At 43.2% G+C, this 24,526-nt stretch overlaps 1 protein-coding gene across 2 annotated transcripts; it reads left to right on the top strand.

Annotated features, from left to right (window-relative positions):
* Positions 1-10,837: 10,837 nt before the first annotated feature.
* Positions 10,838-24,514, top strand: LOC120054009 (kelch domain-containing protein 10-like). 2 transcript variants are annotated; one of them, XM_039001363.1, is made up of 10 exons: positions 10,838-11,055; positions 11,986-12,078; positions 14,160-14,381; positions 14,525-14,679; positions 16,500-16,648; positions 16,744-16,828; positions 16,924-16,990; positions 17,074-17,121; positions 21,433-21,572; positions 21,652-21,978. In XM_039001363.1, exons 1-10 carry the CDS (start codon positions 10,962-10,964, stop codon positions 21,859-21,861), a joined length of 1,263 nt encoding a protein of 420 aa, XP_038857291.1. In that variant the 5' UTR covers positions 10,838-10,961; the 3' UTR covers positions 21,862-21,978. The 2 variants fall into 2 exon arrangements, with proteins under 2 accessions (XP_038857291.1, XP_038857290.1); XM_039001362.1 differs by having other exon boundaries at positions 21,433-24,514.
* The last annotated feature ends 12 nt before the right edge of the window (positions 24,515-24,526 follow it).

Below are 24,526 nucleotides of genomic sequence, written 5' to 3' on the forward strand. Positions count from 1 at the left end.
CTGAACGACCAGTTGAAAACGGGAAGGGGGGCGCTGTCAGCTTGCCCACTGCCCTTCAAATACGTCACTCATTGGTTCAAGCCACACCCACAGAACCGGAGCAAACGTACCTCAGTCTGTTCAAGAACGTACAATAACATTTTGTGGAAACGTGTCGTTCAGTTCAAACCGTTCCGCAACGTAGCAAACGTTCAGCGAACTGAGCGCACATCAGGTCTACTCTCTCTCTCTGCCTAATTCTGTACAAATGTCTGTCCTGTCCTGAATAAAACTATCCCTCCGCCAGTGACATCATTCCCAACTAAGCAACATTCAGTGACGAGAGAGGAGAGCTTGTGTCGTGTTCATATACTATTCGGAACTAGGAAACTCAGATATGATCGACTTGCTGATTTGTAGAAAGCCGCATGTATATAACTACAAACAGTTAGCTATTGCCGAGTTTCCTAGTTCCAAATATTGCTTGAAAGCGGCATTGGAACATAGAAATAGAAAGACTTAATAGACAGTACAACCATCGACATCGTTTTCTTCCCACAGATGCGAAGGAGAATTTCTACACAGGCGAATGAAAATTACTATGATAAATAATGCTTATGAACCACGGCACCGGGTGAAAACACATCATAAAACAAAACACTCATTAACTCTGGGCTCCCAAGTGGTGCAGCGTTCTAAGACACTCCATCTCAGTGTTAGGGGGGTCGCTACAGACCCTGGTTTGATTCCAGGCTGTATCACAACCAGCTGTGATTGGGAGTCCCATAGGGCAGCGCACATTTGTCCCAGCGTCGTCCGGATTAGGTTTTGGCCGGGGTAGGCCGTCATTATAAATAAGAATTTGTTCTTAACTGACTTGCCTGGTTAAATAAAAAAAATGATGCAGCTGGCTGTTTGTTGGCCTACTGCAAGCTCTTTAAATGGGGTTTCCTGTAGCCTGTAGCAGTGTGGTTAAGGTTGTATAGATATATATGACATTCATTAAAGGTAAAGAGTGACCCAAGGACCCTGGGGCGCGACAATCTATATCCACACCTGATAAAATATGTTATAATGATGGTAAAAGATGCTATACTTTTTGTGTGTTTCCAAAACTAAGGGGACATATGCCTTTTAATTTTCAATGGGCATGACAGCTATGGCTACTCTTCCACAAGCCTTCTGTTGACATATAAGGGTACTAACAGAGAAGTGTTGGCCCAAAAAACTACAGCTATACAGATAAGATTGATCACAATGTGGGGTTCTGGAGAACAGTGACCTTCACTAACAGCACTGCGATACCATAAGGTTTTTTGGATGTGGCCCATGTGTCCACCGTTCCACTCTTTCAAATACATGTTTCTTTTGTTTACTTTGCTATTAAGAGACCTAACAATATTTTTTGTTTGTTATTGATCAATAATGGAAAAACCTCCTGGCATTGATAACTGATGGAAAGCTACTAAGGATGGTAGCTGATGGTATAGCCACTCCTATCTGTCATATCTTTAATCTGAGCCTATACAGTCGTGGCCAAAAGTTTTGAGAATGACACAAATATACATTTTTACAAAGTCTGCTGCCTCAGTTTGTATGATGGCAATTTGCATATACTCCAGCATGTTATGAAGAGTGATCAGATGAATTGCAATTAATTGCAAAGTCCCTATTTGCCATGCAAATGAACTGAATCCCCCAAAAACATTTCCACTCCATTTCAGCCCTGCCACAAAAGGACCAGCTGACATCATGTCAGTGATTCTCTCGTTAACACAGGTGTGAGTGTTGACGAGGACAAGGCTGGAGATCACTCTGTCATGCTGATTGAGTTCGAATAACAGACTGGAAGCTTCAAAAGGAGGGTGGTGCTTGGAATCATTCTTCTTCCTCTGTCAATCATGGTTAACTGCAAGGAAACTCGTGCAGTCATCATTGCTTTGCACAAAAAGAGCTTCACAGGCAAGGATATTGCTGCCTGTAAGATTGCACCTAAATCAACCATTTATCGGATCATCAAGAACTTCAAGAAGAGCGGTTCAATTGTTGTGAAGAAGGCTTCAGGGCGCCCAAGAAAGTCCAGCAAGTGCCAGGACCGTCTCCTAAAGTTGATTCAGCTGCGGGATCGGGGCACCACCAGTACAGAGCTTGCTCAGGAATGGCAGCAGGCAGGTGTGAATGCATCTGCATGCACAGTGAGGCGAAGACTTTTGGAGGATGGCCTGGTGTCAAGAAGGGCAGCAAAGAAGCCACTTCTCTCCAGGAAAAACATCAGGGACAGACTGATATTCTGCAAAAGGTACAGGGATTGGACTGCTGAGGACTAGCTTAAGTCATTTTCTCTGATGAATCCCCTTTCCGATTGTTTGGGGCATCCGGAAAAAAGATTGTCCGGCAAAAGACAAGGTGAGCGCTACCATCAGTCCTGTCATGCCAACAATAAAGCATCTTGAGACCATTCATGTGTGGGGTTGCTTCTCAGCCAAGGGAGTGGGCTCCCTCACAATTTTGCCTAAGAACATAGCCATGAATAAAGAATGGTACCAACACATCCTCCGAGAGCAACTTCTCCCAACCATCCAGGAACATTTTGGTGACGAACAATGACTTTTCCAGCATAATGGAGCACCTTCCCATAAGGCAAAAGTGATAACTAAGTGGCTCGGGGAACAAAACATTGATATTTTGGGTCCATGGCCAGGAAACTCCCCAGACCTTAATCCCATTGAGAACTTGTGGTCAATCCTCAAAAGGTGGGTGGACAAACAAAAACCCACAAATTCTGACAAAGTCCAAGTATTGATTATGCAGGAATCGGCTGCCACCAGTCAGGATGTAGCCCAGAAGTTAATTGACAGCATGCCAGGGCGGATTGCAGAGGTCTTGAAAAAGAAGGGTCAACACGGCAAATATTGACTCTTTGCATCAACTTCATGTAATTGTCAATTAAAGCCTTTGACACTTATGAAATGCTTGTAATTATACTTCAGTATTCCATAGTAACATCTGACAAAAATATCTAAAGACACTGAGGCAGCAGACTTTGTGAAAATGTATATTTGTGTCATTCTCTAAACTTTTGGCCACGACTGTAGGAAAGTCTTTGTGCTCAGGCCTGGAGGGAAGCCAAAATCATTCCACTACCCATGAATGGTAAAGCAGCCTTTACTGGTTCTAACAGTTTAAAGTTGACAGTTTTAATGTCACATGCACAAGTACAGTGAAATGCCTTTCTTGCAAACTCAAAACCCAGCAATGCAATAATCAATAACAATGTAATACTAGAAAAAAACACATGAGAAATAAGAAGAAATATGAAGAACACAATAAGTAAGTAAGCATATTATATACAGGGCCAGTTCCAATACCATATTTACATGTGCAGAGATACTGGGGTGATTGAGGTAGATATGTATTGGGGTAAGGTGACTAGGCATCAGGATATAAGATAAACAGAGTAGCAGCAGCTTGAATGTGAGTGGGTGTGCTTGTGGGTAGAGTCAGTATAAATGTGTGCATGTTATGTGTGTCACACCCTGATCTGTTTCACCTGTCTTGTGCTCGTTTCCAAATCCCCACCAGGTGTCTCCTATTTTTCCCCATTATCCCCTGTGTATTTTTACCTGCGTTTTCTGTTTGTCTATTGCCAATTCGTCTTGTTATGTCAGGCCTTACCAGCGTTTTTCCAGTTTCTCCTGTTCTAAAGTTTTGTTTTGTAGTCTTCCTGGTTCCGACCTTTCTGCCTGTCCTGACCCTAAGCCTGCCTGCCGTTCTGTCACTGATTGACTCTGCCTTGGATTACGAACCTCTGTCTGCCCTTGAGCTGTCCTCTGCCTGTCCCTTTGTTATAATAAATATTCTGAGAATCAAACTATCTGCCTCCTGTGTCTGCATCTGGGTCATATCCTGAGTCGTGATAGTGTGAGTGAGGAGATGATGGAGTGAGTGTGTAGGGCCCAGTGAGTGTGCATAGAGACAAAAATAAAAAGGTCAATGAGGATACAAGGTTAACTCAGTCTGTGTAGCTATTTTGTTAACTATTTATCAGTCTTATTGCTTGGGGATAGAAACTGTTCAAGAGCTTGTTGGTGCCAGACTTGATGCACCAGTACCGCTTGCCATGCGGAATCAGAGAGAATAGTGTATGGCTAGTGTGGTTGGAGTCTTTAACGATTTTCCGGGCCTTCCTATTCCACTACCTGAAATACAGTGCATTAAAGTATTTAGACCTTTGAATACATCTACAGAATGCACTGTAGATGTTCTGGATGGCAGGGAGCTTGGCCCCAGTGATGTACTGGGTTGTCCGCACCACCCTCTGTAGAGCCACAGCTGTAGAACTGTTTGAGGATTTGAGGGCCCATGCCAATCTTTTTCAACCTCCTGAGTGGGAAGAGGCGCTATTGTGCCTTCTTCACAACTGTGTGTGTGTTTGGACCATTTTAATTCTTTAGTGATTTGGACACCGAGGAACTTGAAGTTCTCGACCTGATCCACTGCGGTCCGTCGATGTGGATGGGGGCGTGCTCGCCCTCCCATTTCCTGTAGTCCACGATCAGCTCCTTGGTCTTATTTACGTTGAGGGAGAGGTTGTTGTTCTGGCACAACACTGCCAGGCCACTGACCTCCTCCCAGTAGGCTGACTCATCATCACCGGTGATCAGGCCTACCACCGTCGTCAGCAAACGTGATGAATTTGTTGGAGTCGTGCATGGCCATGCAGTCATGGGTGAACAGGGAGTACAGGAGGGGACTAAGCACACACCTCTGGGGGCCCCTGTGTTGAGGGTCAGTGTGGTGGAAGTGATGTTGCCTACCCTCACCCCCTGGGGTCGGCCCATCAGGAAGTCCAGGAAGGTGTTCAGAGTCCTAAGCTTGGTGACGAGCTTGGAGAGGACAAGTGTATTGAACGCTGAGCTGTAGTCAGTGAACAGCATTCTCACATAGGTATTGCTCTTATCTAGGTGGGTGAGGGCAGTGTGAAGAGCGATTGAGATTGCGTCATCTATGGATCTAATGTGTGCCATAACCAGCCTCTCAAAAGCACTTCCTGATTACAGAAGTGAGTGCTACAGGGCGGTAGTCATTGTAGCATGAAGCCTTAGAGTTGTTGGGGACAGGAATTATGGTGGTCATCTTAAAACATGTGGGTATTACAGACTGGGACAAGGAGAGGTTGACAATTACCGTGAACATGCCTGCCAGCTGTTCTGCTCATACTCTGAGAACGTGCCCTGGAATTCTGTCTGGCCCTGCGGCCTTGAGGGTATTGACCTGATTAAAGACCTTTTTCACGTTGGCCTTGGAAAGCGAGATCACTCAATCCTCTGGGTTGGTGACGGCACTCACACCCGGCACGATGTTGTTGTTGTCAAAGCGTGCATAAAATGCATTGAGTTCATCTGGTAGAGAAGCATCGTTGGGCAGATCACGGTTGAGTCTTCCTTTGTAATCCGTAATGGACTGTAGCCCCTGCCACATATTGCGGGCGTCGGAGCCTGTGTAGTAGGATTCAACCTTATTCCTATACTATCCTCTTGCTCGTTTGATGACTCTGGGAAGGTCATAGCGGGACTTCTTGTACTTATTCCTGTCCTCTGCCATAGCCCCAGGGTTGTCTACGATAGCTCTGTGTGCGGTAGCCCTGTCCTTTAGTTTAGTGCCAACCTCTGTGTTAATACAGGGCTTTTATTGGGGAAGCAGCGAACCCTCACTGTGGTTACAGCTTGCTGCCAGCTCTTAGCAAACTTGAAAAAATAGTGTTTGACCAAATACAATGCTATTTCTCTGTAAACAAATGAACAACAGACTTTCAGCATGCTTATATAGAAGGGCACTCAACGCACTGCACTGGCACAAATTACTGATGATTGGTTGAAGGAAATTGATAAGAAGATTGAGATAGTTGTACTGTTAGATTTCAGTGCAGCCTTTGATATTATTGACTATAACCTGTTGTTGAGAAAACTTTTGTTATGTTATAGCTTTTCAACCTCTGCCATAAAATGGATTCAGAGCTATCTAGCTAACAGAACTCAGAGGGTTTTCTTTAATGAAAGCTTCTCTAATGTAAAACATGTAAAGTGTGGAGTATCCCAGGGAAGCTCTCTAGACCCTCTACTCTTTTAAATGTTTACCAATGACCTGACACTGGCATTAAACCAAGCATGTGTGTCCATATATGCTGATGATTCAACCTTATACGCATCAGCAACCACAGCTAACAAAGAGTTGCACTCTGTTTTGGAATGGGTGGCCAGTAATAAACTGGTCCTGAACATGCATTTGGTACAAATAATATCCTAAGTTCTCAGTTGAATCTGGTAATGAATGGTATGGCTATTGAACAAGTTGAGGAGACTAAATGACTTGGTGTTACCTTAGATTGTAAACTGTCATGGCCAAAACATATAGATTTAATGGTTGTAAAGATGGAAAGAGGTCTCTCTGTAATAAAGAGATTCTCAAAGCAAGTCCTGCAGGCTCTAGTTTTATCTTATCTTGATTATTGCCCAGTCATATGGTCAAGTGCTGCAAAGAAAGAGCTAGTTAAGCTGCAGCTGGCCCAAAACAGAGCCGCACGTCTTGCTCTTCATTGTAATCAGAGTGCTAATATTAATGCTATGCATGCCAGTCTCTCTTGGCTAAGAGTTGAGGAAAGACTGATTGTGTCACTTCTTGTATTTAGAAGAAATATTAATGTTTTTGGTAATTCCAAATTGTTTGCATAGTCAACTTACACACAGCACTGGGGTCTTTTCATAGTCCCCAGGTCCAGAACAAATTCAAGGAAACGTACAGTATTATACATATCCATGAGTGCATGGAACTCCCTTTGTCACGATCGTCTAAGGTGGAAACAGTAGACCAAGGTGCAGCGTGGCCAGCGTACATACTTTTTTATTATAAGATGTCGCCGACAAAACAATAAACATCCAAACGAAAACGTGACGCCAATGTAGTGCTCACAGGCAACTATACATGGACAACTACCCACAAATACAGGTGGGAAAAAGGATACCTAAGTATGGTTCTGAATCAGAGACAACGATAGACAGCTGCCTCTGATTGAGAACCACACCCGGCCAAACACCAAGAAATACAAATTATAGAAAAAGGAACATAGAAGGCCCACCCAAATCACACCCTGACCAAACCAAAATAGAGACATAAAAAGCTCTCTCCGGTCAGGGCGTGACACCCTTCCATCTTATATAGCGCAAGTGAACAGCAAACCTGGTTTTAAAAAAACAAATAAAGCAACACCACACAGCACAATGGCTCTGCCCCATGTGACCTACTTGTTGTGTGTATGTACTGATAATGTTTTAGTATGTGTAACTGATAGATGCACACACACCAAATCAAATCAAATTTCACATACACATATTTAGCAGATGTTATTGCGGGTGTAGTGAAATGCTTGTGTTGCTAGTTCCAACAGTGCAGTAATATCTAACAATTTACAACAATACACACAAATCTAAAAGTAAAATAATGGAATTAAGAAATATATAAATATTAGGACAAGCAATGTCGGAGTGGCATTGACTAAAATACAGTAGAATAGAATACAGGATATCCATATGAAATGAGTAAAGCAGTATGTAAACATTATTAAAGTGACTAGTGTTCCATTATTAAAGTGACCAGTGATTCCATGTCTATGTATATAGGGCAGTAGCCTCTAAGGTGCAGGGTTGAGTAACCGGGTGGTAGCCGGCTAGTGATGGCTATTTAACAGTCTGATGGCCTTGAGATAGAAGTTGTTTTTCAGTCTCTCAGTCCCAGCTTTGATGCACCTGTACTTACCTCGCCTTCTGGATGATAACGAGGTGAACAGGCCGTGGCTCGGGTGGTTTATGTCCTTGATGATCTTTTTGGCCTTCCTGTGACATCGGGTGCTGTAGGTGTCCTGGAGGGCAGGCAGTGTGCCCCTGGTGATGCGTTGGGCAGACCACACCACACTCTGGAGAGCCCTGCGGTTGTGGGCGGTGCGGTTGCCGTACTAGACAATGATACAGCCCAACAGGATGCTCTCAATTGTGTATCTGTAAAAGTTTGTGAGGGTCTTAGGGGCCAAGCCAAATTTCTTCAGCCTCCTGAGGTTGAAGAGGCGCTGTTGTGGGTGGACCATTTCAAATTGTCAGTGATGGGTACGCCGAGGAACTTGAAGCATTCCACCTTCTGCACTGTGGTCCTGTCAATGTGGATAGGGGCGTGCTCCCTCTGCTTTTTCCTGAAGTCCACGATCAGCTACTTCATTTTGTTAATGTTGAGGGAGAGGTTATTTTCCTGGCATCACTCCGCCAGGTCCCTCACCTCCTCCCTGTAGAGTGTCTCGTCATTGTTGATAATCAGGCCTACTATGGTTGTGTCGTCTGTAAACTTGATGATTGACTTGGAGGCGTATGTGGACACGCAGTCATGGGTGAACAGAGAGTACAGGAGGGGGCTGAGCATGCACCCTTGTGGGGCCCCTGTGTTGAGGATCAGTGAAGTAGAGGTGCTGTTTCCTACCTTCACCACCTGGGGTCGGCCCGTCAGGAAGTCCAGGACCCAGTTGCACAGGGCGTGGTTCAGACCCAATATTATTCTCAGAGGCTACCCGGAACATATCCCAGTGAACAATCTTGAAGCATGGATTCCGATTGTTCAGACCAGCGTTGAATAGACCTAAGCACGGGTACTTCCTGTTTGAGTTGCTGCCTATAGGAACAGAGGAGCAAAATGGATTTGTGATCTGATTTGCCAAAGGGAGGGTGGGGGAAGGCCTTGTAGGCATCCCGGAAGAGAGAATAGCAGTGGTTGAGTGCTTTCCTAGCGCAAGTACTACAGTCAATGTGTTGATAGAACTTCAGAAGCGCTTTCCTCAAATTTGCTTTGTCAAAAGTATTTTGTCTGTAATGTATTTTTCGTTATGTGTCGGACTCAGTGGAGGATCCTCGGAGGAAGAAGGGGAGGACCATCCTCTTCAGTGAATTTCATAAAAATGTAAATATTAAAACATTTAAAAAGGTATAATTTTTAGATAAAACTATACTAAATATATTCACGTCACCAAATAATGGATTAAAACACACTGTTTTGCAATGAAGGTCTACAGTAGCCTCAACAGCACTCTCTCTAGGGTAGCACCATGGTGAAGGCGGAGGACAGCTAGCTTCCGTCCACTTCTGGGTACATTGACTTCAATACAAAACCTAGGAGGCTCGTGGTTCTCACCCCCTTCCATAGACTTACACAGTAATTATGATAACTTCCGGAGGACGTCCTCCAACCTATCAGAGATCTTGCAGCATGAACTGACATGTTGTCCACCCAATCAAAGGATCAAAGAATTAATATAATACTGAAAGCATAAGCTACAGCTATTTTTTTGTTGTAAATTTTACCTTTATTTAACAAGGCAAGTCAGTTAAGAACAAATTCTTATTTTCAATGACGGCCTAGGAACAGAGTTTTACCTTGTCAGCTAGGTGATTCATTTTTGCAACCTTTCAGTTACTAGTCCAACGCTCTAACCACTAGGCTACCTGCTATCAAGCATTACAGTGCATAAAATGTGGTGAGTAGTTGACTCAAAGAGAGAGAAAGACAATAGTTGAACAGTTTTGATCAAATTACTTTCTTCAAAAATGAAGGAGAAGCAAGAGAGAGAGATTTGTTTTTCACTTTCAGTTTCACTTGCTTAGCTAGTAAATGCTGCTAGCTAGGTTAGCCTACTCAAACACCCTGCTCAAACAGAAGGATGCTATGTTAGCTATCTGGCCATGATTATTCAACACAACACTGGACATCTTCCAAGCCAAGGTAGTGTAAGCTTTTGGTTTTACATGTGCTAAACTGCTTACTGACTATACATTGTAACATTAATGCATGATTGTAGCGGGTTTACTAACGAGTTAGTTCTATTAGCTTTGTTGACTATGATGTTACTTTAGCTAATTTTGTGACAACGATGTAGGCTGTGTGTAGCGGTTATGATATGGTTTGGCTTTGAAAGTTTTTTTTGCCTGGTCACATACCATGTGTTGTGCATTGAAGTCCACAAACGAAGAGAAAAGGTGAGAAGGAGAGTGCATAGATGCCAGAAGGAATACAACGTAGCTGCCATGAAAGTGAACAGAATTTAAGTGTGATCAGGGGTGTATTCATTCTTCCGATTCTTTTGAAAAACGTTTTTAAACGGAACTAAACGGGGGTAAACATACCTGAATTTGTCCAATAGAAACTCTCATTTGCAACTGATAGACTAATGATTACACCCCAGATCAGCTAGATGTAGGCAAGAGTGTGCAAGGTGGTATTGAATGTGTCACTGTCTGTCAATGTGTCAGCTCAAAATTTGCTCTCGACCTGAGTTCACCTACGCTGTAGACTTTCATTGATAGGCTAGGTTGTAGTAACCTCAATATGGGTACAGGGAACATTTTAGTATCATGTAGTAGCCTAAAACTATCAATGTTACAAGAACTGGGTTAATGGAATATAAATGACAGTCATCCAATATGCTGTAACAGAAATAGGCCATGCTCCCTCATCATAAACGGCACCGACCGCGACTGGTCGGACACCAGTAAGACTATCTGCGGCCATTGGTATCGGCTAATGGCGATCCTAATAAATTAAATCTAATTCCTAATTCTATGTCCTCATATCTCTTTGGCTATCCATTATAAAGTAACTTACAAAACGTCTGCTCTGTTAACCCTGACTACATTTACCACCCATCTGCTTGGAAGTTTGTTTGCAAACAGTTTATAACCCATTTCCCAACGTTTTAGAATACTGTAACTCTTGAATGCCTTCTCGATTATCTGATTGGCTGGAGCATTTCATCTGGCGTGGACGACGTTTCAAGTTGACGTGGATGCATGTCTAGCCAACTGGTGTTTAGTTTTTTTTGTCCTTATCACAGTTTGTTGCGACATCGTTTCAATCGATGAAAGTTTTTATTTACTGTTAGTTACCTTTTCAAAATGTCCTCTGTTGAAGATGGTGAATGTAGTCGCGGCTTGTATCAACTCAACAAATTCGAGAAACTGTCGGGGAGGCCTCCCATCAGAGACTCAGGTTTGTAGCTAGCTGAACTGTTATTTTTCTATCTAGCTGCTATCCATGTAAAACTACCTAGCTAGAATTAGCTAGCTAGCTAAAGTAACTAACTGGCGGGCAATCTAAAAAAAACTAGTCAGCGTAATTGTTTAGGAAGGCAGATCTTCGAATTACACTATTAGAGACAGGCGATTAACTTTAGCTTTGACTTTAACCAAGTATTTTAGCCAGCTAACGTTAACTAACGTTAGCTCAGTTTGATACGGAAGTCAACTGTCATGCAAAGAAGACTGACTAATGGTGGGAAGCATACATTTTCCCTCTGTGCAATCCATTGCCAGTCATTTGTACTACTGACTTTGCTGAGTAGATCTAAATGTATTTCCATAGGAAATATTGTAGTTTTGACCAATCAGTGGCAACCACAGTTTTGAAACAACTCAAGTACTGATGTAAGGTTGGAAAAGTATCTTTTGACTCGAGTCAAAGATACTCTAGGTTCTGAGGGGCTGGGTAGTGTCAGCCACTTATGTGGTAGCTGCACCACCAAGGCTGTGTCTCTCTCTCAAATCACATTTTATTGGTCACATACACATATTTAGCAGCTGTTATTGCGGGTGTAGTGAAATGCTTGTGTTCCTAGCTCCAACAGTGCTGTAGTGTTTAACAGTACACACACATCTAAAGTAGAATAATGGAATTAAGAAATATATAAATATTAGGGTACCTGTATGTCTTTGTCATACAACAATGGACAAGCCACTTGTCTAGCCTATTTGGTTAGACACTAAGCAGGCTTGAACTGAACTCCACCTAAAGCCTATGTTTGGGGTGGAATGTCGGTCTGTGCTTTTGTAATGTTTTTGTGGTTTTGATCTCCGCTAATTGTGTCTGTGTGTGCACATGTCTGTATCATGGCTGGTGATTGTGGTTGGTGATGACTGGCAGGCTCTAAGAAGAGAGTAAGATGGCTTCAGGCTCGGCGGATCTTCTCCCCTTCGTGCCCCAACTTCCGCATCCCTAATAGGTTTCTGAGAGAAGGTGGGTAACCGTAACACCCGAGACTGCAGCCAAGACCACCTCTCTCTTCACCGACCAATACTAACGCAACTCTAGTGCTCTGACTGCTAAAGAATGAGGGATTCAATTTAAGCTGGCCCGGGTTGAACAGGGATAGCAGGGTGCGCCCTGCTAAAATTGAATAGTAATCAGCGCCACTTGGTCATCTTGTCAACAAGACATCATGAAGCATTGTTCAGAAACATCTCTTTTCCATGAAATATATGTTTGAATTTTCAAACTAGGTTTCATTGGGAATGCAGATTAAGCATGCAGATTTATCAAGCGCAATCATTTTTGCATAGAAATACACAGATTCTTACATATTACCCCACATGCTTCACCTACTGTACGTCACTTTTGTTTTGAGCTGACTTTGCTGTCGGCCAGAACGGGGCAAGCACTTAATGTCCTATCTGCTCTCCCACCTCCTCTCTCACACTCCCTTGTCCAGCCTGCAGTGCTTCTCTTCTCCCTCCTCTCATTTCCCATGACTCAAGGAAATCCACTTGTACCACTCTGCTTCCTCCTCTCTTCCTATCAAAACAGCCTCTTCCTCTCCCTTGTAATGGTTCTCGGTACACTCCACCTCTTCTCTTCCTTCCTGTTCTCTTTTATCACTTTTATCCCTCTTAGCAAGAGTCTCTCTTACTCTGATTGGCCCTGGTTCCTCCTTTCCTCTTCTCACTCATCCTCTTCAGCTTTCTCTGTTGGACCCAGGGAGGCTTTCTCTCCCTCAGTGTCTCTCTGGGTTTGGATGTATGTTTGTCATGGAGTGTTCTGAGGTCTCGCTTTCTCTGTTCTATATTTCTCTCTGTGAGTCGGTCATGTTGTTGCTCTTATAACGATTGTCATAATTGTTATAGGAAGCAATAGACCTCCGTGCGCCTAGGAGAAGAAAAAAAAAATCACCCAAATGATAATGGTTGCAATGATTACTTCACTGTACCGCTGCCCCTGAGTGCCATGGAGAATACACTGAGCGCAGATTCATGACCGTCATGCTTGCACCATTACTACAAAGAAAATTGCTTGTTACCTCAAATATCTTTCTTTGTGCGCCTACATTCTTCAACGTAGGCTCATACCTGTTCCTTGTTAAAAAATAAATTTTTAAAGTAAAATTAGAAAGTCAGTGTAGAGCCCTTCACCTGTACCTCCTATTTTCCTCAGTGTCTGAAAGTAGATCTATTTGATCTGTTATTCCACTAAAAGCATTCCTCTGGTGTTTTCAACAACAAAATATCTTGAGGCTCAATGATTCCATAGGGCTGTTTAGTCCTTTGCTGTTTACTCAAAGCTCATCATACTGATGCCTGGACATTTAATCCTTACACACAGTGAACTCGACCACCTCCACAGTGAAAATGTTACGAAGTATGTCAATAAGATATGGTTCATTATTAATTTAACATGCAGACTTTCTCCTAAGCCTGTCATATAGGGAGTACTTTAACCACATGCTTGCTTACGTGATGGCTAGGCCTATTTATCTAGATTCTTAAATAATCAGAAATGTTTTAGCGTTTGCTTGTTGAAAGCTGTCTGCTTATGCAGCCATGTTCTTGGTAATCTGTGCAGCAGATTATATAATGGCTTTGGGTAGAAATCTGATGGAAACCCGCTGGATTACTTCACTGCAGTTTATTATATTAATTTATGTCTCTAGATCAGCTGTCTGTGACACACAGCTGGGAAATAACAGACTAGGCCTACACATCTATGGCTCTTCAGCCCATGCAAATCATGTAGGGGCAGTCAAGTCAACAAGAGTAGGATACACGTTTTAGATTGAAATCTAGACAATGTTTCAGGCTCCATTCCAAATAACGGCCCCTTCTGCGCTTTTGTTCCTGCCTCAATTTGGCTGGACTAAATAGGTGAAAACCATATGGCAGAAAGAGAAAAGGTGGCGCTATTGCTTAAAGTTATCGCAGAGATCCACAAAGGGCACTAAAGAAGTGCAAGAGGAAGGAAAATTCCCCTGTAACCCTGTCTCCTTCCCCCACCCTTGCTCCCTCTTCCATCCATGAAACCCTGCTCTTTACTCACCTCCCCCTCAGGTCACTGTGCCCCCCCGGCCCGCAGCGGGCACCGGTGTGTGGCAGACAATGCCAACCTATATGTGTTTGGAGGATACAACCCTGACTTTGAGGAGGCTGGTGGCTCGGAGAACGAGGACTACCCTCTTTTCAGGGAGCTGTGGAGATTTCACTTCGCCACGGCTACCTGGCAACAGGTCCACACAGAGGGCTACATGCCCACCGAGCTGGCTTCCATGTCAGGTAAGGGAATAAGTTGAAGATTGTCTGTCCTTTTATGTACCCATCGATCCATTGCAAAATTAACTTGCTTAACCATTATTATCCGTTCCTGGTCAGACTGAGAACAGACTGTTGAACAGTTTGTTTTGTTCTGTGTGTCTCAGCTGTCTTACACAGCAACAATCTATTGGTGTTTGGGGGCACTGGGATTCCTTTTGGAGAAAGCAACGGGAACGACGTCCATGTCTGCAATGTTCACTACAAACGCTGGAAATTGCTCAACTGCCGAGGGAAGAAACCCAACCGAATCTACGGGCAGGTAAAGAGCTCTCATCTGTTCAGCACCTGAGCTGTCCCACTGACACATCGTGTGGTCTGTGGAGAGTTAACGGTTAGCTTTAAACCTGGGCTATGGCATTTTCCATTACTCCTACAGTGCATTCAGTAAGTATTCAGAACCATTTACTTAAAAAAAATTTTTTTTATGTTACAGCCTTATTCTAAAATTGATTAAATTGATTTTTCCCCCTCTTTAATCTACACACAATGCCCTATAATGACAAAGCAAAAACAAGTTTAGTAATGTAAGCAAATGTATTACAAATACAAAACAAACATTTACATAAGTATTCAGACCCTTTACTCAGTACTTTGTTGATGAAATTTTGGCAGCGATTACAGCCTCCAGTCTTCTTGGGTATGACGCTACAAGCTTGGCACACCTGTATTTGGGGAGTTTCTCCCATTCTTCTCTGCAGATCATCTCAAGCTCTGTCAGGTTGGATGGGGAGCGTCGCTGCACAGTTATTTTCAGGTCTCTCCAGAGATGTTCGATCGGGTTCAAGTCCGGGCTCTGGCTGGGCCACTCAAGGACATTCCGAGACTTGTCCCGATGCTACTCTTGCGTTGTCTAGGCTGTGTGCTTCGGGTTGTTGTACTGTTGGAAGGTGAACCTTCTCCCCAGTCTGAGTTCCTGAGCGCTCTAAAGCAGGTTTTCGTCAAGGATCTCAGTACTTTGCTCTTTATCTTTCCCTCGATCCTGACTACTCTCTCAGTCCCTGCTGCTGAAAAGCATCACGATGCTGCCACTAACTTGCTTCACTGTAGGGATGGTGCCATGTTACCTCCAGACGTGACGCTTGGCATTCAGGCCAAAGAGTTCAATCTTGATTTCATCAGACCAGAGAATCTTGTTTCTCATGTCATGTGTCATGTGCCTTTTTACTGAGGAGTGGTTTCTGTCTGGCAACTCTACCATAAAGGCCTGCTTGGTGGAGTGCTGCAGAGATGGGAGAACCTTCCAGAAGGACAACCATCTCCACAGAGGAACTCTAGAGCTCTGTCAGTGACCATTCTCCCCAATTGCTCAGTTTGGCCGTGCGGCCAGTTCTAGAAAGAGTCTTGGTGGTTCGAAACTTCTTCCATTTAAGAATGATGGAGGCCACTGTCTTCTTGGGGACCTTCAATGCTGCAGAAATCTTTTGATACCCTTCCACAGATCTGTACCTTGACACAATCCTGTCTCGGAACTCTACGGACAATTCCTTCGACCGCATGGCTTGGTTTTTGCTCTGACATGCACTGTCAACTGTGGGACCTTACATAGACAGGTGTGTGCCTTTCCAAATCATGTCCAATCAATTGAATTAACCACAGGTAGACTCCAATCAAGTTGTAGAAACATCTCAAGGATGATCAATGGAAACAGGATGCATCTGAACTCAATTTTGAGTCTCATAGCAAAAGGTCTGAATACTTACGTAAATAAGGTATTGATGTTTATTTTAATAAATTTGCAAAGGAATTGAGAAACATATTTGCTTTGTCACTCTGGGGTATTGTGAGTGTAGATTGATTAAATAAAAATCCTCAATCTTAGGATAAGTCTGTAACGTAACAAAATGTGGAAAAAGTTAAGGGGTCTGAATACTTTCCGAATGCACTATATATGACTTCCTTCCTTTGTCTTTCCTAACCTCTGATCTGAAAGGATTCGCTCGGTCAAAATAAATAACTGACACAATTATTTACATTGTTAGTATGACCTACTGTAACAAATCACTTAATTCTGAATCCCTTGGCTTGACAGTAAGGAAATTCCCCACAGCCATGCTCTCTCCCTCTCATTCCTCCTTCCAGGCCATGGCCATCATTAATGGCTATCTGTATGTGTTTGGAGGGACGACAGGCTACGTTTACAGCACAGACCTACACAGGCTGGACCTGACTACCAGGGAGTGGACCCACCTCAAGCCCAACAACCCCCCTACAGACCTGCCAGAGGAAAGGTCAGTCACCCCTTATATACCTCTTAATCTTCTGGTAGTTACCCCCCCACACACACACACACACACACACACACACATCTTAATCTCTCTTTCAGGTACAGACATGAGGTGGCCCATGATGGACAGAGAATATACATCCTAGGAGGCGGGACTTCCTGGACATCATATCCCCTAGACAAAGTACAGTACAGGATGAGAGAACACTGTATGTATGTATGATGGTTGTTTTACTGACATATTTTAACATGGGGGTTTACGTTCTGTTCCCCCCTCAGATACATGCCTACAACCTAGAGACTAACTCCTGGGAGGAGATCATCACGAAACCTCATGAAAAAATAGGTTGGTTGCATAAGGGTCTAATGTTGTTCATATACACATTACTGTGCACACGTGTAAACTGATGTGTGTTCTGTTGTTGTCAGGGTATCCTGCAGCACGACGGTGTCACAGTTGTGTCCAGGTCAGGCAGGGTAAGAACTTTAGATCTGTTTACTAGGAATCAGCTCTGTGTCCAGGCTAGGGTTACTAGAATTTTCAGTAATATTGGTAAATAACAGGTAATTTATGGTAACTTTGGTAATTTATACTTGATTAACTTGCAAAAATGATTTTAAATCCTATGTAGTGCCTTCAGAAACTATTCCCACCCCTTGACCTTTTTCCACATTTGACCTGTTACAGCCTACATTTTTATTGGATTCGATTGAGATTTTGTTACTGGCCTACACACAATACCCCATAATGTCAAAGTGGAATTATGTGTTTTAGAAATTGTACAAATTAATTAACAATGAAAAGCTGAGATGTCTTTAGTCAATAAGTATTCAACTCCTTTGTTATGGCAACCCTAAATAAGTTCAGGAGTGAAAATGTGCTAAAGTCCCATAATAAGTTGCATGGACTCACTCTGTGTGCAATAATAGTGTGTAACATGATTTTTGAATGACTACCTCACACATACTACCTCACTACCGGCACTGGAAGACCGGGGAGGTTTTCCAGTGCCTCGCAAAGAACAACACCTATTGGTAGATGGGTAGAAATAAAAAGCAGGCTTTGAATATCCCTTTGAGCATGATGTAGTTTTTAATGACACTTTAGATTGTGTATGAATACACCCAGTCACTACCAAGATACAGACGCCCTTCCTAACTCAGTTGCCGGAGAGGAAGGAAACCTCTCAGGCATTTCACCGTGAGGCCAATAGTGACTATGGGAGGTAATGCTGTAGTTACTCCACAATACTAACATAAATGACAGTGAAAAGAAGGCTGTACAGAATAAAAATATTCCAAAACATGCATCATGTTACAATAAGGCACTAAAGTAAAACTGTCTTGAATACAAAGCCTTATGTTTGGGGCAAACACAACGCCACTGAGTACTTCTCTTCATATTTTTAAGCATGGTGGTGGCTGCATCATGTTATGGGTATGCTTGTCATCGGCAAGGACTAAGATGTTTTTTAGGATAAAAAGAAACGGAATAGAGCTAAGCACAGGCAAAATCCTAGAGGAAAACCTGTTTGGAGACCAATTCAGCTTTCAGCAGGACAATAAACCTAATAACCCAAATGTACAATGGAGTTGCTTACAAAGATGACATTAACAAAGATGACATTAAATGTTCCCAAGTGGCCTAGTTACAGTTTTTACTTACAGTACCAGTCAAAAGTTTGGACACACCTACTCATTCCAGGGTTTTCTTTAGTTGTACTATTTTCTACTTTGTAGAATAATAGTGAAGACATCAACACTATGAAATAACAAATGGAATCATGTAATAATCAAAAAAGTGTTACATTTATCAAAATATATTAGCCACCCTTTTCCTTGACAGCTTTGCACACTTGGCGTTCTCTCAACCAGCTTCATGAGGTAGTCACCTGTAATGCATTTCAATTAACAGGTATGTCTTGTTAATTTGTGGAATTTCTTCAATGCGTTTGAGCCGATCAGTTGTGTTATGACAAGGTAGGGGGGTATACAGAAGAGAGCCCTATTTGGTAAAAGACCAAGTCCATATGTGGCAAGAACAGCTCAAATAAGCAAAGAGAAACAACAGTCCATCATTACTTTAAGACATGAAGGTCAGTCAATATGGAAAATGTCAAGAACTTTGAAAGTTTCTTCAAGTGCAGTTGCAAAAACCATCAAGCGCAATGATGAAACTGGCTCCCATGAGGACCACCACAGGAAAGGAAGACCCTGAGTTACCTCTGCTGCTGAGGATAAGGTAATTAGTTACCAGCCTCAAATTGCAGACCAAGTAAATGCTTCACATAGTTTAAATAGCAGACACATCTCAACATCAACTGTTCAGAGGAGACTGCATGAACCAAGCCTTCATGGTCAAATTGCTGCAAGAAACCACTATTAAAGGACACCAATAATAAGAAGAGACTTGCTTGGGCCAAGAAACACGAGCAATGGACATTAGACCGGTGGAAATCTGTCCTTTGGTCTGATGATTCCAAATTTGAGATTTTTGGTATTAATTGTTGTGTCTTTATGAGACGCAGAGTAGGTGAACAGATGCTCTCCGCATGTGTGGTTCCCAGCGTGAAGCGAGGAGGTGTGATTGTGTGGGGGTGCTTTGCTGGTGACACTGTCTGTGATTTATTTAGAATTCAAGGCACACTTAACCAGCATGGCTACCTCTGCGGTGATATGCCATCCCACCTGGTTTGCGCTTAGTCCCACCATTTGTTTTTCAACAGGACAATGACCCATAACATACCTCCAGGCTGTGTAAGGGCTATTTGACCTGGAAGGAGAGTGACGGAGTGCTGCATCAGATGACCTGGCCTCCACAATCACCTGACTTCAACCCAATTGGGATGAGTTGAGTGAAGGAAAAGCAGCCAACAAGTGCTCAGCATATGTGGGAACTCCTTCAAGACTGTTGGAAAAGCATTCCAGGTGAAGCTGGTTAAGAGAATGTCAAGAGTTTGCAAAGCTGTCCTCAAGGCAAAGGGTGGCTACTTTGAAGAATCCCAAATATAAAATATAACACTTTTGGTTACTACATGATTCCATATGTTATATCACAGTTTTGATGTCTTCACTATTCTACAATGTAGAAAATAGTCAAAATTAAGAAACCCTTAAATGAGTAGGTGTGTCCAAACTTTTGAGTGTTACTTAAATTGCTGTCTAGCAATGATCAACAACCATTATGGGGTATTGTGTGTGTAAGTAAATGGGTGAGGGGAAAAATCTGTTTAATCCATTTTGAATTCAGGCTGTGCCACAACAAAATGTGGAATAAGTCAAGGGATATGAATACTTTAAGGCATGATATAGTATATATTTTTATGTGTCCATATTGTGCATTTAGTTTCTAGGGGATAGCCCATGGTTCACGAGAAAATAGGCTAATGAAAAGCATCAAATCAATAATGGAATTTAAAATTAACTCAGCAACTCTGGACTTCAGAACTTCCACCAGTTTGGCACCAAAACATATACAATAAAGATGTATTGACAGTAAATTAAGTGTAAAAAAAAAAGTATATTTCATGCTGAAACCATGTTGAACACAATTGTATTCACTAAGTTGATGTTTTAAATTTAAGATAATGTTTTACAGCTTTTGTCATTTTATTTTTAAATCTTATTTGATATACAATGAGTACCAAACATTAGGATTCAGAGGTCGAGACAGCATGTGCGGTAGAGAGTCAAACAGCAGGTCCGGGACCAGTAGCACGTCCGGTAAACAGGTCAGGGTTCCCTAGCCGCGGGCAGAACAGTTGAAACTGGAGGAGCAGCACGAACGGGTGGACTGGGGACAGCCAGGAGTCATCAGGCCAGGTAGTCCTGAGGCATGATCTTACGGCTCACATCCTCTGAGAGGGAGGGAGAGAGAATTAGTGGGAGCATACTTAAATTCTCACACGACACAAGATAAGATGGAGAATTACACCAGATATAACAGACTGACTCTAGTCCCCCGGCACACAAACTATTGCAGCCTAGATACTGGAGGCTGAGACGGGTGGGTCGGGGGACACTGTGGACCCACGCACAGGGCCAACCAGGCAGGATATAACCCCACCCACTTTACCAAAGCATAGCCCTCACACTACTAGAAGGATATCTACAGATCACCAACTTACTACCCTGAGACAAGGCTGAGTATCGCCCACGAAGATCTCCCCCACCGCACGAGCCAGAGGGGGCGCCAAACCAATGCTTCCCATAGCTGTCAAGTTGGCTGGATGTCCTTTGGGTGGTGGACCATTCTTTATACACACTGGAAACTGTTGAGTGTGAAAAACCCAGTAGCGTTGCAGTTCTTGACACAAACCGGTGCGCCTGGCACCTACTACCATACCCTGTTCAAAGGCACTTAAATCTTTTGTCTTGCCCGTTCACTCTCTGAATGGTGTGCGCACACACACAATCCATGCCTCAAGGCTTAAAAATCCTTCTTTAACCTGTCTCCTCTTCATCTACACTGATTGAAGTGGATTTAACAGGTGACATCAATAAGGGATCATAGCTTTCACCTGGTCAGTGTGTCATGATAGAGCAGATGTCTGAATGTTTTGTACACTCAGTGTATTTTACATGTGATAAGGCCACACAGAGGGCCAGAAATAATTGCATAAATGTGATAATCTGAAGTACACATGATAAAGTTCCATAAAATCCTTAAGTTACCTAAATTCTGGTAGTTTACTGGTAAACTTTGAAAGTTACCAATAACATACTGTGCCACCTTAGTCTAGGCTATGGACTGGGAGTCAGTGTTCATCCCTCTGTCTCCCCCCTCAGAGGTGTTTCTATGTGGGGGTTACAACGGGGAGCTGATCCTAGCTGACCTGTGGAAGATCAACCTGCAGACCTTTCAGTGGACCAAGCTACCCACCGTCATGCCTGAGCCTGCTTACTTCCACTGTGCTGCAGTCACACCGGTCAGTACATCACACACACGCACACTTTTCTGGATGTACGATTTTCAATCACGTCTCTCTCCTCCCTGTCCTCTCCCAGGCTGGCTGTATGTATGTGCATGGTGGAGTGGTGAACATGTCAGAGAACAGGAGGACTGGGTCTCTGTACAAGGTGTGGCTAGTGGTGCCCAGTCTGCTGGAGCTGACCTGGGAGAGGCTGCTCAAGGCCTTCCCTCGCCTGGCCCAGCTCTCCTCCCTGCAGCTACTCAGCCTGGGCCTCACACACACCCTCATCCAGCGCATCAAGTAGACCACCAGGCCCTCACGGCTGACGTGGGAACAGGTCAAAGCAAGGACAGCGGTGAAGGCCAACGGATTGTGGATGGAACTGAGTTGACTCCCTTTCCTGCCACCACTGAGCAAAGGGACTGAATGGCCAATGGAACAATGAACAGGTGTGTTGGCATGTCTGGGAATGGACTGAGGGAAGAGAACTGACGTCAGGTCATCCTCAAACATACATTGGATGCCATTTTAAAAAATTACGTTTTTAATGTGTGCACTTTGACTGAGTTTGAAATCCCAAGTGGAATGTTTGAGATTTGTGTTGGAGTCCCTGGGACCTGGTGTATTTCAGGGATTGTTTGCCTTCATATTTCATTAGCCATGGCTTAACTAGGAGAGTGGAGTTTTAGTAGAAATTGGAGTTCACTGAATGCTACTTATTTCATCCTTTTATATGTTTGCATGCAGCTGACCACACTAATCATACCCGTTATCTTGAGTATTGTTTCAAGGCACTCCAAAGGGCTCTACAATCTACGCAAAAGATCTGCAACGTAGCCGATGGAGGTTAGTTTGCTTAGCTCTCTACGTAGTTCTACGATTTTTTTTTGTGCGGCTGAATTTTTAGAACGTGACGCAAACGTAGCTCCGTAGACTGAAAACCACTATGGGGAGCCCTTAACTCTACTCATTATTCCTCCCACCACACACATGCTGTTCAAAAGGGAATAGCGGAAACTTCCAACTCAGTGGTGGTTTATTTCCTTAATGCCTAAAGGGATTTTTTTTTTTTTTTTTTTTTGTCTCTTTGATACTGTGATGTATAGGTTCCTGAGGGAGACAGACCAGGTACATGATGCTGGTAAACATGGTGTCTTGTTGTTTTCTGTAAGGAAGCCCACTGGTAAAGAAGCAGCTGCTGCTATGTCTACTGACTGGTCTAATACGAATAAGTCTCATTTAGCAGGCTGGTGGGGCAAGGCATTGATTTAGGACAGACAGGGCAAATCTTGTTCTGTATAGTTCACCTCTTGAGCCAGTGTGACTATGTGAACCCCCTGTGACAGCACTGTGATTCTCTAGAACCTGAGTCTTACAGCTTCCGGTCTTAGACACCCTGATCACACACACAGAGGGAGCTGTGTGAAACTGTACTGTAGCTCCAAAGTGAAAACAAGAGCACGCCATTTATTTCATTTAGTGCCTTTTCAGATCATTTTTTCCAGTGTCACAACTGTATTGGTTGTGTAGAGTTCTCTCCTTTTACCACGCATGTGTCCCTGAAGCATGGCTTTTAACTTTACTCCTAGTCACTGAAAACATGGAAATGTCCATATAGCCCTCCACCAGTCTCCGTTCCCCCATGCTTTACTAATATGAGCCATTGACTCGCTCATCTTTTAATGTTGTCCTCCTTCCACCTATTCTGTTTACTGACCTTTGGTCAAACCATTCTGTCCATTACCGTTCTCTTTTTATTTGGGTTTCTGAATGTCGATCACGCATAGTGAACCCTTAACTTGTGAATTTGGTTGGACAGACTATGTATAGACTTATTTGGTATGGTGCAGCCCAATATGGTGACCGGAGTGTGGGTGTATGGAAAGTGAATCAGCTAATTGGGCAGATTTGTTGCCACTCGACCGTTTTGCCTGTCAGTGTAAGCCAGTGCGAATGACTAGTGCACCCGGTCTTGTATTGCTCCAGCACTACACGGCTGACTCAAATAACCAAATTATCATTTGTTGATTTATTTGAATCAGCTGTGTAGCGCTGGGGCAAAAACCACAACGTGCACCTCTTGGAGTCCCCAGGAAACTCTGGTGTAACCTATAGCAGAGCACTACTTTCCTTTCCACACGCCCACTACTATCCTTTTGACATGCCCACTCACCCATACTCTGGGCGTCATATTGGGCTGCAGCTACCCCCTTCTGCATTTATCCTATTTTTGCTTTTTAAAGATGTGCACCAGTGTCTTCAGGTCATTTTAACATTAAACCAAACTGGAGATGTATCTGGTGGAAAAACCAATGAAATCACGACTCTGCCTTTAACTTTTCAACAATGTTGGGTTTAATTTTCTTTCTTTAATATCCCACACATTTTCCCTGTCAGTTAGACTGATAGAATGTAACTCACCTGGCACCTCTGGTCCTCCTTTTTTTATACTATAGTTTCTGCACAGAATACAGGTGCTCAGTCTGAAATCAATGCCAATCCTCTAGCCCCCTGGCTACTACTTGTAGATCTGGAAGACTAGGTTTGGCTTCTGACATGTTTCTGACACCCACTCAAATCTTTTAGGATCATGAGAAGTATCAAGGGATAGTGCCTAAGGGTTGATTTTGGACTGGGAAATTTGCCTTTGCTATAACTATACTTTTTGGGAAACTGTGGGCTTCTGTATGAGACACTGCACCCAGTGGTCTGTATTGTTTTGTTGGTAATCTATGGAAGTAATAGATTTTGGAACTCCATGTCAACCTGTGAATGTAGTCACTTTACACACGCTGTACTGAATGTGGATGTACACACGCTGTACTGAATGTGGATGGACAAACTGAACCTGACTCTGCACAATTAAAGGCAATCATGATGACGCTGTCATGACTCCATTAGGTTTTTTAATTTAATTGTTTGAATCAATAAATGTACTGTAAGCACTTTTTTTTAAACTTTGTTTGACT

The sequence above is a fragment of the Salvelinus namaycush genome, chromosome 9 (assembly GCF_016432855.1).
Source record: "Salvelinus namaycush isolate Seneca chromosome 9, SaNama_1.0, whole genome shotgun sequence".
NCBI classification, from domain to species: Eukaryota; Metazoa; Chordata; class Actinopteri; order Salmoniformes; family Salmonidae; genus Salvelinus; species Salvelinus namaycush.